The sequence below is a fragment of the Echiichthys vipera genome, assembly GCF_963691815.1.
Source record: "Echiichthys vipera genome assembly, chromosome: 23".
Lineage (NCBI taxonomy): Eukaryota > Metazoa > Chordata > Actinopteri > Perciformes > Trachinidae > Echiichthys > Echiichthys vipera.
The window spans coordinates 7,528,996-7,543,016 of record NC_139848.1 but is presented as its reverse complement, the minus strand read 5'-3'; the positions used below and the strand labels follow the sequence as shown (position 1 = coordinate 7,543,016).

Here is a 14,021-nt window from a genome sequence, read left to right as displayed (position 1 = left end):
GCTGCTCTGATTGGCTTGTGAGAAAACATGGTGCACCTTTGAACATCTATGCTTGGAGATACGCAGTTGTACCTTTTTAAGACTGACGACTAAGCTTTACTCACGCCCCAACCAAGTCATTTATGTCCATTAACCTGACCGAACCCTAATCATAGTTAGTTTAAATCATTTTTGTAAATGATGTCACCTTCTATCTAGCATCTGTCTGGCTCTAATTAATAGGCACCGAGCCGTCATCTGTTTTAATTCCAAAGTGAAAGCAGTCGATCGGTGTGTTCTAGTGCCTTTCTTTACCTTCCAGGTTTAGCTCTTTTACCTTTACTCGGTTGTGAGCTCTAACTCACACTTCAGAAGTCAGTACCCCCCCCCCCCCCCCCCCCTGGCCTAAAGGCTTTAACATGCTGCCGTTTCAATTAAGCACCTGGCCGAAGCAGCACAGAGCGGTGCTGACAGAGGGAGACAGAATTCGAGGGCTGGAGGATCACAGTGAGGTTGAGAGCATCGTGAATTTTCTAAAATGATACTGGAGGACATACTGTATTTGACTCCCACATCTTTGAAGATTGTGCCGCGGTGATAGAGGCAACGCGAACGCGGATTTCTGATTCAGTAGCAGGCGAGGTGCCTGATGTAAGGCGACCGCAATCCTGGTGTGGGCACTCAGATCTTTCGAGCTGTGAAAACTGGTACGGCTGGTGTAATGTATATGCATATTTCTGCAGAATTCACTCAGACACATTCTTGCTTCATACGTTTTTGAGTCTGTTGTTCTTATTCCTGAACAGAATGAACCTCAGAGCTATTTTCATCCCCAAGAAGAGCGAGAAAATACACGCACACCCTTTAACCTTCCTCTCTTTAAAGAAAATAGGGCTTGGGAGTGAAGTGGTGTTCAGGCCCCTCTTTTCCTCTGGGTGACTAAACCTGGCATTTCTCTCCCATCTTCTAATGACAGACATTTTCCCTTTTCTCTTTTGTTGCCTTTTGTTTCTCTCCACCACATCTAATATTCTGTTGCCGCCACGGTCATTTTCCTCACATTTAATAGCAGTGGGTGAGTGGGGGTGGGTGGCTGAAAAGATGTAGAGCGAGACCTGTAGAAAGGAAAGATGGAAGGGGAGTCTGGGGAGGAGGGAGAGAAATTGAGAGGAGATGTACAGTACGATTGAGAGATTAGGACGAAATGTAAAGAGTGAGGAGGGGGGAGTGTGAACGAGAGAAGAGGGTATACCTCAGGGATGGGTTATTACTTTTAAATGCTCCTCTGCGCCTCCATCTTCGTCCCTTCGCTCCTTTCCTCCCCCCCCTTCCTCCCCCACTGTGCTCCAGGAGGAGGTATGAAAAGGTTATTATGTTTCCTTTAAAAAATGTCTCGCTCTCCGTCTGCGCCTTTCATCTCCAAATGGAATAACCTCTCTACAGTAGCTTTCTTCGTTTTCTCTCCACACCTACATCTCTCTTTCCAGTCTTCACCTGCTCCTCTCGTCCTCTTTTCTTTTACTTTCTCCTTTTTTTTTCCCCGCAGCCTTCCTCCATCTGACTCTTTAATCCGTTTCTCTTCTCTTTCCTCCTCACTCCTTTTTATAGAGCATAATCAGCGTGCTGTAGGAGCATGCATTATCAGTCAGTGCATTAGATACGGTGCTCCCGCCTCAATTGTCAACGATCACGCACAGCGCTTATTATGTAAAGAAGGTGTTAGGTGTGTGTATGAACAAGCTTTTCTTGTCTAGAGTAGTAGCTTTTTACATCCCAAGAACAAATCCGAAGTTGTGCGAAAGTCGTGAATGTTTCTTTTGCTGTCTTTCAGAAAGGTGAAGAGGACGGGAGTCTGGTGTTGGAGGACGGCAGGGAGCAGCTGATGTACGAGATCCCCCTCAACGAGTCGGGTTCGGCCGGCCTGGGGGTCAGCCTGAAGGGCAACAAGTCCAGAGAGACCGGAGAGGATCTGGGCATCTTCATCAAGTCCATCATCCACGGAGGGGCCGCTTACAAGGTAGAGGGGTCCTCACGGGGTGTCTGCGCTGGTTACCGCAGGGTCTTTAGCAGCCATTTTTGTCTCAATGTCACAATCCCCGCTAGATTTGGCATTGCACTCCTATAACTTTGATTTAAAGTAGCTTCCTCAGTATGGTCCTTTAAGAAAAACAACACAGCAGGGAATTTTTTTAAGATGGAGACAAAATAAAAACAAAACATAAACTGAATCTTACAGTTGAATGTTTGAAGTGTCTCATTCCTGTGCTTTGATATAAACCTTTCTATATAGTCCCAAAATGCCTCATTACGTTGTTTTTTTACCATCACAGAACTGTTTCTGTGCTTTAAAGAGCCTCTTATAAATACATCAAACATGAGAAATGAAGCACTGCAGGAGCATTTTAAGAGCCACACTGCTGTCTTTATTCACGATCTGTAATCAGGGCTTCTTTGAGGTATCCTTTTGACCGCAGAGAACCGTTCTTTGTGTGGGAAGCTTAGGGGGGTCTTTTTTGTTTTTGATCTTGTTATATTTGTCCACACTCTTTCCCCTTCTCTGTTGTTTCCTCTCATCTCCCTCTCCATCTCATTTCCTGTCTTTCTCTGAGGCCACAACCGCCCTGCCTTCCCCTCCACCTTTGACTCCCGTTGACCCCAAGTGGCCCTCGTCACATCAGCGCCGCAGCCATCTTATCTATATCACTCAGCACTCACTTCAAGTCGTGAGTGCATCAGGAAATAAAAACATCCCGTTTCAGCGCTTTGGAGATTCCTCCACTTGGCCTCAATATCTGCCCCCCCCCCCTCACATGTCACAACTCTGCATTGCTGCTCCCAGATCTGCACTGCACGTCGAGGAGGCTCAGAGACGGGTGTGGTGTTGTAGATAAACGTCTGGTCTGGGATCAGGGCGGCAAGGCAGAGGCTCCCCAAAGTGCCTTCAGAAGTAGTTTTTCCAACAGCTGCCAATGCGGGATAGCGCCCCGACAGAATGGCCTAGTAAGATCTCCGGCTGGCTGCGAAACAGCTTTTTGGGACAAGATACCACATAAGAGGAAGAAAGACAAGGCGGAAGAGAGACGGACAGTCGCGAGGGAGGGGGGAGACACATTGAAAGAAGACAGCGGGTGAACAAGTGAGAGAAGGGAGGGAATCAAAGAGGGAAGAAATGAGCGGTATCGAACAATAGAGAGATGGGAAGAGGCAGAATAAAAGGAGAAAAAGAAAATTGAATTGTGGAGACACTCAGCAGGAACACAGTGAGGGTGTGTGTGTCTCTGTGTGTGTCTCCTCCCTGATGTTGATGCATGCTAATGAAAAGCAGCTAAGGGGGCTGATGAGAGTTTCCAGTGCCAGTCCGGAACAGAGGAGGGAACCCGGGCGTCCCCTGAGTCACGCACAAACACACAAACACACAATCACACAGCAGGGGGAAAAAGAGGAGATGAGGAAGAGTCATGGAGGGATCTAACCTATTTTCAGCCAAAGAGCTTTGGCAGTTGTCAGGGCCTGGGGCCTCAATTATATAAAAAAATAAAATCCCAATTTCACTTTATCCCTGATCCTGTCATACGATCATATCAAAGAGTAAAGAAAACAAATTAAAATTACATGTAGCTTGCTGCTGCCTACTCTGAGAGTGAAGATATTAATAAGGAATATCACAGACGGCCCGCTGATTTCAGCACAAACATCAATTTTTGATGACGTCCTTGGATTTGATTTGTGCGTGTGCGTGTGCGTGTGCGTGCTTGTACGTGTGCATGTGTGCGTGCATGTATGTGTGGTGCCATCCCAGTCTGCAGTCGAAGGTCAGCCCTGGTGGTGCCTTGTTAATGAGATGGGGTCAAAGGGCAGTGCTGACCATAATGGAACAATCAGGACTCCACACACACACACACACACACACACACACACTCAAAGGGAGTCTTAAGTGTGTCTTAAAGTGTCCTCATCTTTATTGTTCTATTTTTTAAATATCCCTTTCCTCATCTGACCCTCTCTCTCTCTCTTCCCCCCCCCCTTCTCTCTCTCTCTCTCTCTCTCTCTCTCTCTCTCTCTCTCTCCCTCTTTCTTTCTCTCTCTCTCTCTATCTCTCTGTCTCTCTGTCTCTGTCTCTCTCGCTCTCACCCTCACCCTCTCTTGCTCACTCATCCCCTCTCTCTCCCTCCAGGGCACTATTCCATGTTGCCTCTCTATGAGAGGCTGCTATTTAAAACACTTAGAAGTGATTTAGTGCCCACGGAGGCTATTCCATTAGCTGCTCTATGTATTTATCATGGCTCTCCTGCTCTCAGTAGATTGCTAACTCTACAATTTTCTTGCCTTCCCCCTTCTTCCATTTTCTACTCAGCTTTATCTCTCTCTCTCTCTCTCTCTCTCACTCGTTATCACTCTCTCTCTCACACATTTCACACCTCTCCTAATTTATCTTCTCCTTTGTTCAAACTTTATTGGTGACCAGTCTCATTTTATTTAAGATTTCCCCCACCCCAGCAGTTTAACACCATTTATTTTTTATGAGACATCAGCATAAGTGACACAAACAAATAACACATTCCTTTAAAGCCTGTTATTGCAGCATTTCCTGTGCGACTAAAATGCACGTTTTATTTTGAAAATCTCTGTGTTAATTCACATCATGCTAGTAAGGTAAGCTGAACTGTAACGCTGATCACTTCCTGGTCTCCCAACAGGACGGCCGCTTGAACATAAATGACCAGATGATAGCGGTAAATGGGGAGTCGCTGCTCGGACGCTCCAACCACGCCGCCATGGAGACGCTGAGACGCTCCATGTCGTCCGAGGGAAATGCCAGGGGCACCATCCAGCTGGTCGTGCTCCGAGTACCGAGACAGGTACAGCAGGTAGAACTTTGTACCAATTTGTTACCCTACTTCAAACATTTCTGGAATATCATGGACTTTTGAGAGAAGATGCATTAGTGTATTTTTGGACGTGTTTAACATTTCATCGGATGAGCTGGATTGGAAACTAGACTCTTGATATTTAGAAAAACATTGATAGGGGAGAATGACATTTTGGGGTCATGGAAGTGCTCAAGCTTGATTTTGGAGTTGTACATCAGTGGCTCGTGTCTTCTCACAGCTCTGCAGGAAATCAATTGAGAGGATTAGAGTAAGCAAAGTTTAGTTCATTAATTGTCAACTGTTTAATTAATAAGCAACTGTTATATTTTCTGGTTTCTTTGTTCCCCCTGTGACAGTAAACTGAATATATTTGAGTTATGGACAAAACAAGACATTTAAAGGCGACACCTTTGGCTCAGGCAAACGTTTTTTTGCCATTTTCTGAACCAAACAACTAATAGATACATCAAGAAAATAATCAACTCTGAAAAGAATCCTTAATTGCAGCCCTTATATAAGTTAATGTTATCATAATATACTGTAGTGTTCATGTAATACAACCTTATATTAGTGCCATACTTGTCTCATATCAATAACTTCAAAACCTATAAGTGCTGTTACATTCCCTTTCAACCACAGACTGAATTCCTCATTTACTTCCTGTCACTTCCTTCCTCATGAAGGTTTGGTGAATGTGGGCCAACATGTTTGGTGAGATGCATTTGGTTCCATGAAACATTTAGGAATGCTTATGCATTATGAAATCCTCTGCACAGCCTGATATGTTCAAAGATAATTCATAAGTAGCTACCAGAGTTTTGACAGCAGAATCAATGACACATATCATCCAAACCAAACCGAAGATGATCCGCTGTACAGTCTGGAAGCAGCTGCCACACATGCATGTCAGTCATATGAAAGAGACCTCAGCCCTGTTATTGCTGTGAAGATTAGCCGTCAGATGATTTTATTCCTTTTTCTCTACAGATGGGCAGTGCCAACACCGCCACAAATGGGTCCACCACCAACCAATACAACAACAATCAGGGCTCCAACAATCAGGTACGAGTGAGTGACGTCAGCTGCCAGCCGCCTCCGCCTCACCGCTCCTCCTCCCTCCTCCCCACGCTGAGGAGGCGAGCATCAGAGCCGCTGCCTCACAGCCATAGGCAGCGTTACGCGCAGAGGCCGGGGGAGACGCACACCAGATACACCTATGGTTATAATCAAAGGGAGAGGCGTAGCGGTTACACGTTCGGCCTCGCACAAAGGGATGTTGAGCACAGTGATGATGAAGAGGGTTACGCACAGAAAGATGCGTACATACCAGCTACTAGGTACGAGTTTGTCTCTCACAGCCAGACACTGAGCAGCTTCAACAGACCCACAGAGGGGAATTTAAACAGGGAAAGCTACGATTACGGATACACACACAGGCACGCACACAGCCGAACGCTTGCAGACGCGCGGACACCCAGTCACGCGTTCTCCGACACGCGCGGTCGCGAGTCGAGGCACAACCGCACGCCGGAGGTCGTCCACAGCTCGCAGGGCAACGCGTACACAGAGAACATCAGAGCGATGGCAGGGCAGATGTACGGAGAGCCGCCCACACACAGCAGGATACCCACCAGGAACACACACACACATGCCGACAGACACTTGGACGCACACTCGCACAACTACGCACACAACAGGGCTCTCACCAGGCAGCATTACCTCCATCTCTCTGGTGGACTCTGACACAGTTTAGGTCTCTGTACAGTGCTTATGTTGTTATATTTTGAACGAAATTATGATGAGAATATCACTTCCCTCTCTTTTGCACCAAACAAAGATGTGTAAATACAGTAAAGTCTTAATGATGGATGGTGCCGAAGCACCTTAATCTGGTTGAAAGCTTTTCCCTTTGCCAACACCACTAACTGTCGCCGCATCAACTTTGAGCTCTCTTTTCTAAAATATTACCCATAAACTCACTTCACTGTGCTTCACTGTGAACAGCTTGCTTCTGTCACATCACTAAAATACTCTTCACTCACTAAAAGACTTGTTTCAGAGTTTCTCACACACTGTAAAGGCTTAATCTGCTCCTTCCTGTTTTGTCTATTTGTATATATTGTTTTATTAACTTCTCCTTTTTTAATTTGCATTTTTTCGAAGTGAATGTATTTCTGCTTCTCTGTCTCACTTGCCTGTTTCTCCTCTGTTCAATAAAGCTCATCTGAAGCCTCCTGCATGCCTGTCTGTTTGTGTCTCTGTTGGGTTTTCACTGGCTGCCCTTCTCCTTTGCACCTCCCCTTGTTTATTAAACGACACTTGAGACCTTCTTCCCTCTGTTTTGGCCTTGGAGTCTTTTTTTTTTCTTTCTCTTCTGCCTTTTCTTAAGCTTTTGTCACTCACTCCACGCAGAAACCAGAAAAACTGAGAAGTCCAACATTAATATCCATCTTTTTTTATCAGAAAGTCTCACCAAGAGTCACACGTTCACAGCCACATACTGTACATACTGAACATATTTCAGGCTTATGAAAAGTGACACCAAAAAAAAAGAGTAGACTCGGTGTTCACGAATGTTCCACGTAGCTGTGAACAAACTCCCTCTCAGATGTAATAATGTGTTGAAACTCAGACTGTGTGGAACGTGTTAACCTTTGCTTATTTTTACCTCCTCCTCTATTGTGCGTGCTGTTGTCAAAAAAGGAAAAGAAGTCCTCACTTTGGCAGTTACTTTATTCCCCGGTTGGGAAACGTGCGAGCAACATTACAATCAATCACAAAGTCACGCAAGAAGTTGTGTTTGGTGTGAAGCTTAGAAGCAGCGCGAACGGACGGACGGACGGACGGACGGACTGACGAAGACGTCAAGAGTGACAGACGGTGAAAAAATAGCTGTTTCTTAGTTACGCCTGTCTATTCAGCTCCCTGTTGAACCATGACTGATAATTTCAAAAGCTTATAAAGATGCTTCACAGCCGTTAAAGCAGATGCTTAACGGTAATGTGTGCGAGAGAGGGAGTAATAACAGCGGGGTTAGTGGGTCGACTGCCATTGACCTGCCCATTGTGGCGTTTCCATCTCATTTTACACCACGCTCACATATCTGTGTGTGTGCGTGTGAGTGTGTTTTTAGTTATCGAAGCCTGCAGATGAATGCTATCAAACCCAGTTCAGAGTTCAGTATATATCTGCATAGTCTCATCACCCACCGGCCGGTCTGGTGGCACCGTGGGACGGAGTGATAAAACAAACCCTACCTAAATCAAAACTGGCTGTGCCCCTCGGCGTCTCACTGTCTCTGTCTAGAGCGTGCTTCCCATTAAGGCTGGGTGATATGACCTTAAAGGGGACACATTTTCAGCTTCATACTCTTCTACAAGCACATGTTTACTTGCTTGAATGTTGAAAAAACACATTATTTCTCAAATGATCCCTTGTTTCCATCTGATTTCATTTCATTTCCGCGGGCAATAAGCTTTTTTTTTTCCAATTTGCTTCCACACAGGTAATGGGAAGCCACATTTTATTTTTAGGGCAAACGTTTCAAACATTTTCAAAGATTCTGTGAAATTAGATGAAAACCGCTTGCTATTCTTTCTTTCTCCTTTTCTTACTCATGGTCATACTGAAAGACAAAATAACATCCTTTATAAAACATAATAGGAACTCAAAATGGAGCACTACCACTTATCTACCTCACTCTATACTCTATTTGTATAGCGCCTTTCGTTCAGCTGAGTACAGTTCAGAGGTCCTAAACCGGTGTCTTAATATTGGAATAGATAATAAAATAAAAGACAAAGACAGTTTGTTCTCTTTGGTTGTGCTCTGTTGCTCTCTATCCCGAGGCGAGTGATATGTGGGTGGGGTGGGCGACACAGTAGGATGAGGCAGGGCTAAGCCTCTCACAAGCCTATTGTACGCAGCCGTAGGTTGGGTCTGGCTGGATAGATGGACCCCCCTCCTGTTTACTTATTGTTGTGGGATTAAGATATCTGACTGCCTGTCTGCCACGCTGCTTCTTAAGCCTCAGGCGAAGACGTCAGTTTGTGGAGACAGATGGATAGATATGGATGGATGTGGGGCTCTGATGGGCTTTAAGTGTCACCGGCACATGCGGAAAGCTGTCCCGACTTTATCCGCAAATGCACAGAAAACACATATATGAACACAAAGTGATTGACAGCTATGATGTAGTGATATATTAACATGGTAGGTGCTAATGATACCCCAGGGTCCCCATGACATAGTGGATGCACCCCACCCAATGCTTTGATAAGACGAAGGTACACCTTTCATTATTCTGAGGATTATTTTTTGTCACGCTTAAATAAGTGTATAGGTGTGTGTGTGTGTGTGTGACGGCTGTAGCTTCCATCTCTTTGACCACAAAGGGCTTTTTTCATCCTCCACCAGCACCGATTCCCACCAGCACTTCAAGTCCCTATCTCCATCTATAGGGTGGGGGTCCTTTGTAGTGCCGGGCTGTTCGATAACATGCCTGTCAGTGCTCTCAGGATTGTCTTAATTACTGTGTTTCCGACTGTGCACATGAAGGGAGTTGCCTTTTTTTTGTTGCATTTACACATTTTTCAAAAGGACCGCCCGAGGCGCTCAATATATATATGTTATCTACATATATTTATATATTTATTTATGCTTTTCTTTGCAAGAGTCTTATTTTATTTTTCTAATTCATTCAACTTCCTCCATATCGAATCTGAAAATAATTAAAAAACTCATATCCTACTGTGCACTTCCTCTCACCAGTCACAACAGCAAATCTAATTCAGCTACAGTTCTGTACTGTACGCACAATGTTACATTCTCCCGCTAAACGTCTTGCTGCCATTAAGCAAAGGCAACTTTTACCGTCTGAATGGATGACACATTTCTTTCTCAATTATGATCAACCTGACTGCTTTGCGATATTTTGTTCATCACCCACGCATCACTTCCTTTCCACCACCCCTCAGAGGATTGTTCTAAATGTGCTCGAGTTTCTTCCGAGCTTTGTTCCCACATCACCATCTGAGGTAGATCGTAATTGATTTGTTACAAGATGGGACTCCTACAAAATGAACGGAAAATTCTCCCTATTTTTTTTTTTTGCAGACTAAATTTATGTTGGACTAAACCGCAATTTAGGAATCTCCAGGTTCGTTTTTTCTTCGCTTTCATCAGAAGTTAATCTACCTGTAATATTAATGCAGAACAGATCCAGGGTAGATAATGAGAAGCTTTGATGGCGGCTGATACAGTACTGCAGATTAGACTGTTTTCTTGTACACTGTGTTGGATTTATAAAAATGATATGAAAGGATGCCGTCACACCTGTGCGGTGCAGTTGTAGTTGCCAGTTTGGGTCAGTTAAACCGGTGTGATCCACTCCCAAAGGGGACTCTGTGATAGTAGCTATTACATTTCAGCATGAATTCAAAAGCTTAAGTTCTATTTAATCTGTCTGTTGATTATGAAGTTTCAAGAAATTGACCTTACGCATCCTGTATAAGCCCTTATGATGTATGATGTATGTATTCATTCAAGATTAGGGAGTGCAAAAGTTGTTAAGATAGTTGCGTAATGTATTCAATGCATGAGTTTGCACACGGTTTGTTTGTTTAAAGCCAGCGTGAACACGACAAGGGCCAGAACTGGGAAACAAAGGTGTCACAGCGACCATATAAGCACCATATTTTAAGAATATATCACCAGAAATTCAACTGCAGGAGTGGACGGACACAGATTTCTACTTTATGTCGTGTTGATATTTTTTTCTCATGTGCCAATAAGAGTATTCATCCAGCGGTGCACAGCGTTGACTGATGTGCGATAAACAAAAGGAATAATAAAAAAAAAGACATTAGTCTAATTCTTCTGGGTAATAAAAGAAATGACTTTAATCTTCTGATGTGTGAGGCGACATCATCAATTTTTCATGAACGACAACTTTGGCACATATTTTTACATACGAGCATCTCTTTCTATGTTGACAGGAGCCATGGGGCCACAGTGCCTACCAGGGGCCCTCAGGACCCTCTAGGCACCCAAACACAGAGCCCACCACGAACGGCGCGAGTCACACACCGATGACGACCAATAACCATGCCTACGGCAACTCTGGAAGTGGTGAGCCGCGCACTTGACAAATCACACGGTGCACAGTGTTTGTCCATTTGAACTGTCAGATAGTCAACATCAGGCTTTGAGTGTTTGTGTGCTGCGGTTATCGGCCGCTGAGTGTGTACACACAGTATGTTTGTCAGCCCGCATGCGTGCGCTATACATGTTCGCCATAGCTACACAGCACAACCCCCTGCCTCACATTGTCATCTTTAGCTGCCACCCCTAAGCATCTTATAGCCCTGCATTTACAGGATTGTCACATCTTTTTTTTCCCAGCTCCGTCTTTATATCTCTTTTCACTCTCGCCCCTGCATATTTATAGCGGCTGAAAGGCAAGTCATTAACTATGTTTTTTTCCCGAACGCGGCGCTTGCTTTTCATGTGCAAAAGATCTGACCTTGGAATCATTACGCTGATGAAACGGCTTCTAAGTGGGCCGGATTTGCATACAGGGTATTGTGCAGCATGCGTGCTGTCGTGTAAAAAGAAGAGAAAAGACTAACAAACTGTTTTAAATTCATTCTTTATCTCTCTTCCTCGTCTCTCTCACCCCCTGGGACGCGGGGACGCGGAGATGCTTTTTTCACTGTCAGCTCTCCATCAGAGTGGAGCGGCTGTCAGTTACAGTCATTTTGTGCAGGGAGGGGGCTTTGTAAGAGAGTGAGCATGGAGCCTTTGTATGTTAGTGATTATTCTGTTTGTGTCTGTGCTTTATTTTAATGTATATGTGTGTCTATGTGTGTATTTTTATGCTTTCTAAATGTGTGACCTTGCTAAGCCGCGCTGATTTTCATAGTGTTTGATATCTGTATTTGAATATCTCTCTGCGTGCAACTGATTAATATAGATAATGAACAATGTTTAGAAAGTGTACACAGTATTTCTTTAACTTTTATTGCCTTTAGGACCTTTAGAGCTAATAAATGCTACACACAAAAACAAAAACAAACAGGTAAAATTAACGAAACTTCTGTTATTTATTTTTACCTGTTGGATTGTTCGTCCTCAGCTCCGTATCCCGCCGCCACCTCCAATGGCAGCTACGGTCACTACGGCAACACCGATGAGGAGTTTGAGGACGGCTTCCCCCCGCCACCCTCCCCGGGCTCCGTGGAGGAAATGAACAGGGGCTCACCGCTCACTCCCCCACGCCACAGGTACCCCACACATAACACATCATCTTCAGTGCACAGCAGCGTCTGCACTCACACTAAAGGACACACAGGGCCAGAGTTATTATATTCTAATGGCATCCTTAATACGTGGCACTGCGTTATGAGATAAAGAAGAGCCATTAGACTAAATATTACAAGGCTCATATGCATTATTTAGACCATACAGTCTAATCGCTATAGCCTATTTGCGTTAACTATAAGTAATTATAGCATAATAGAGTCAATTCTGTGGGAGTTTGAAGGCTTAGAAAAGAACTATGATACGTCTGCTGGTGTCCTGCTGTACAGCCCACAACAGTAACACACACCACAAAGCAGTATGTTTGAGAAATCGTGGTTGTACAGCACATCTCATGCGGCCGTAATCTGGCATCAATATACTTGTTTCCCTGTAAGTTTAATAGAGACAGTACATGCTATTGTTTTACGGAACGAGGGCCATCTGGAGCGGAGGAAATCGAATGATCTGTTGTCTGCGTGCGGATTTTAAATTTCATTTACTTCTTCCTTGTTTGGGTGATGTAACCAACAAGGCCCTAACAGACTTTTTGCACTCGCTGCTGCGCTGGTTTAAGAGTGGCTATCGATCAGTCGATTGATTGACGGTTAACTTGCGAGTGTTGTTTTTGCAGCGAGTTTCGAAAACAGCCCCGCGCGGCTGCGGATTTCTACGCGGACGACGACAGGGACAACATCCCTCGCAACAGAGCCTCCAAGAGCATGGACCTGGGTGGGTGTACACACACACACACACACACACACACACACACACACACACACACACACACACACACACAAACCAGTTCATCAATGAGAGAAGCTGTTGTCACACCGGATTGAACGCATTTTCTGGGGGGAAAAAAACCCCCGTCCAAACCATATTGTTGTCTCAACCATCACAAACGTACAAGTGTATTCATGGAGCCGGACTACACACACACACACACACACACACACACAGAGACAGCCAGCCATAACAGATATCACATGCCTCTTATCACTGCATTTCTTTGTTGTGATATGTAGCCTTCTACTATTATCCCCAGCCTGAGGGGATTTGACCTCCTGAACTCATAAACCCAGGGGCTTTCCAAACAAATGGATGAACACGCCGTCTGGTGGTTTGTGTGTTTTTGTGTGTGTGTGTGTGTGAATGAAAGGCGTGAGGTTTCCAATCTCATGCCTTTCTGTGTCTGTGAACGAAGGGGCTTATTTCCTCGTATTAACCCGGTCTGACCCCCGTCCCTCTTCTCCTCTTTTTCTGTCTGTCTCCCCGATCTTCTCATCTTGCTTGATCTCTGTTTTGATACTTTCCTTCAATTTTCTTGTTATCCCGACCACTGGGATGAAGTCACTGCTCTCTTTTTTCTTTTCTTCCCTTATCTACCTTTTCATTTCTCAGCATTCCCTCCATCTCTGTTTATCTCTTTATGGCACCTTCCTTCTCAGCTTTAAGCCGACAAGTCCATTGCTTTAGCTCCTTTCTCTCCCTCTCTCTTTCTTTTCTGCCTCTCTGATTTCCAATCGCGGTTCATTAGGTTCAGTGGATTGGCTTTCTTCCTGCAGCACAAGCCTCTGCCACCCAGGCTGATTGGTTTTCATTATGGACAAGGGTGGTCCACACACACTCCCTCTGCTCTATCCCACTGAGGACCCACTCCAATACCCGCCGCTATCTGCCTCCCCTCTCTGGCTTCTATCTCCATCTCTGGCCGTCTTCCATTTCAATCTGTTTTTTTGTGTTATCTCTCTGGTTCTATTCATCCCTTCCCTCTCCAAAGTGCTCATGGGCTAAAACAAGGTAGTTAGCAGAGCTGCGTGTGTGAATGTGAGTGTCTGTGTACACATGTGCAGGAGCTCTGAACACACA

General features: G+C 44.8%; 1 protein-coding gene across 2 annotated transcripts in view; it reads left to right on the top strand.

Annotated features, from left to right (window-relative positions):
* Window positions 1-14,021, top strand: part of pard3ba (par-3 family cell polarity regulator beta a) — a 133,107-nt gene that overhangs the window by 51,998 nt on the left and 67,088 nt on the right. Inside the window, exons 11-16 of one of the 2 annotated variants that reach the window (XM_083938336.1) lie at window positions 1,811-1,996; window positions 4,677-4,838; window positions 5,838-5,912; window positions 10,847-10,979; window positions 11,986-12,133; window positions 12,784-12,881. In XM_083938336.1, the coding sequence (XP_083794462.1) occupies window positions 1,811-1,996; window positions 4,677-4,838; window positions 5,838-5,912; window positions 10,847-10,979; window positions 11,986-12,133; window positions 12,784-12,881 (802 nt within the window). Of the gene's footprint in view, window positions 1-1,810; window positions 1,997-4,676; window positions 4,848-5,837; window positions 5,913-10,846; window positions 10,980-11,985; window positions 12,134-12,783; window positions 12,882-14,021 lie in introns of both variants that reach the window. The other variant, XM_083938335.1, reaches the window with a different exon arrangement.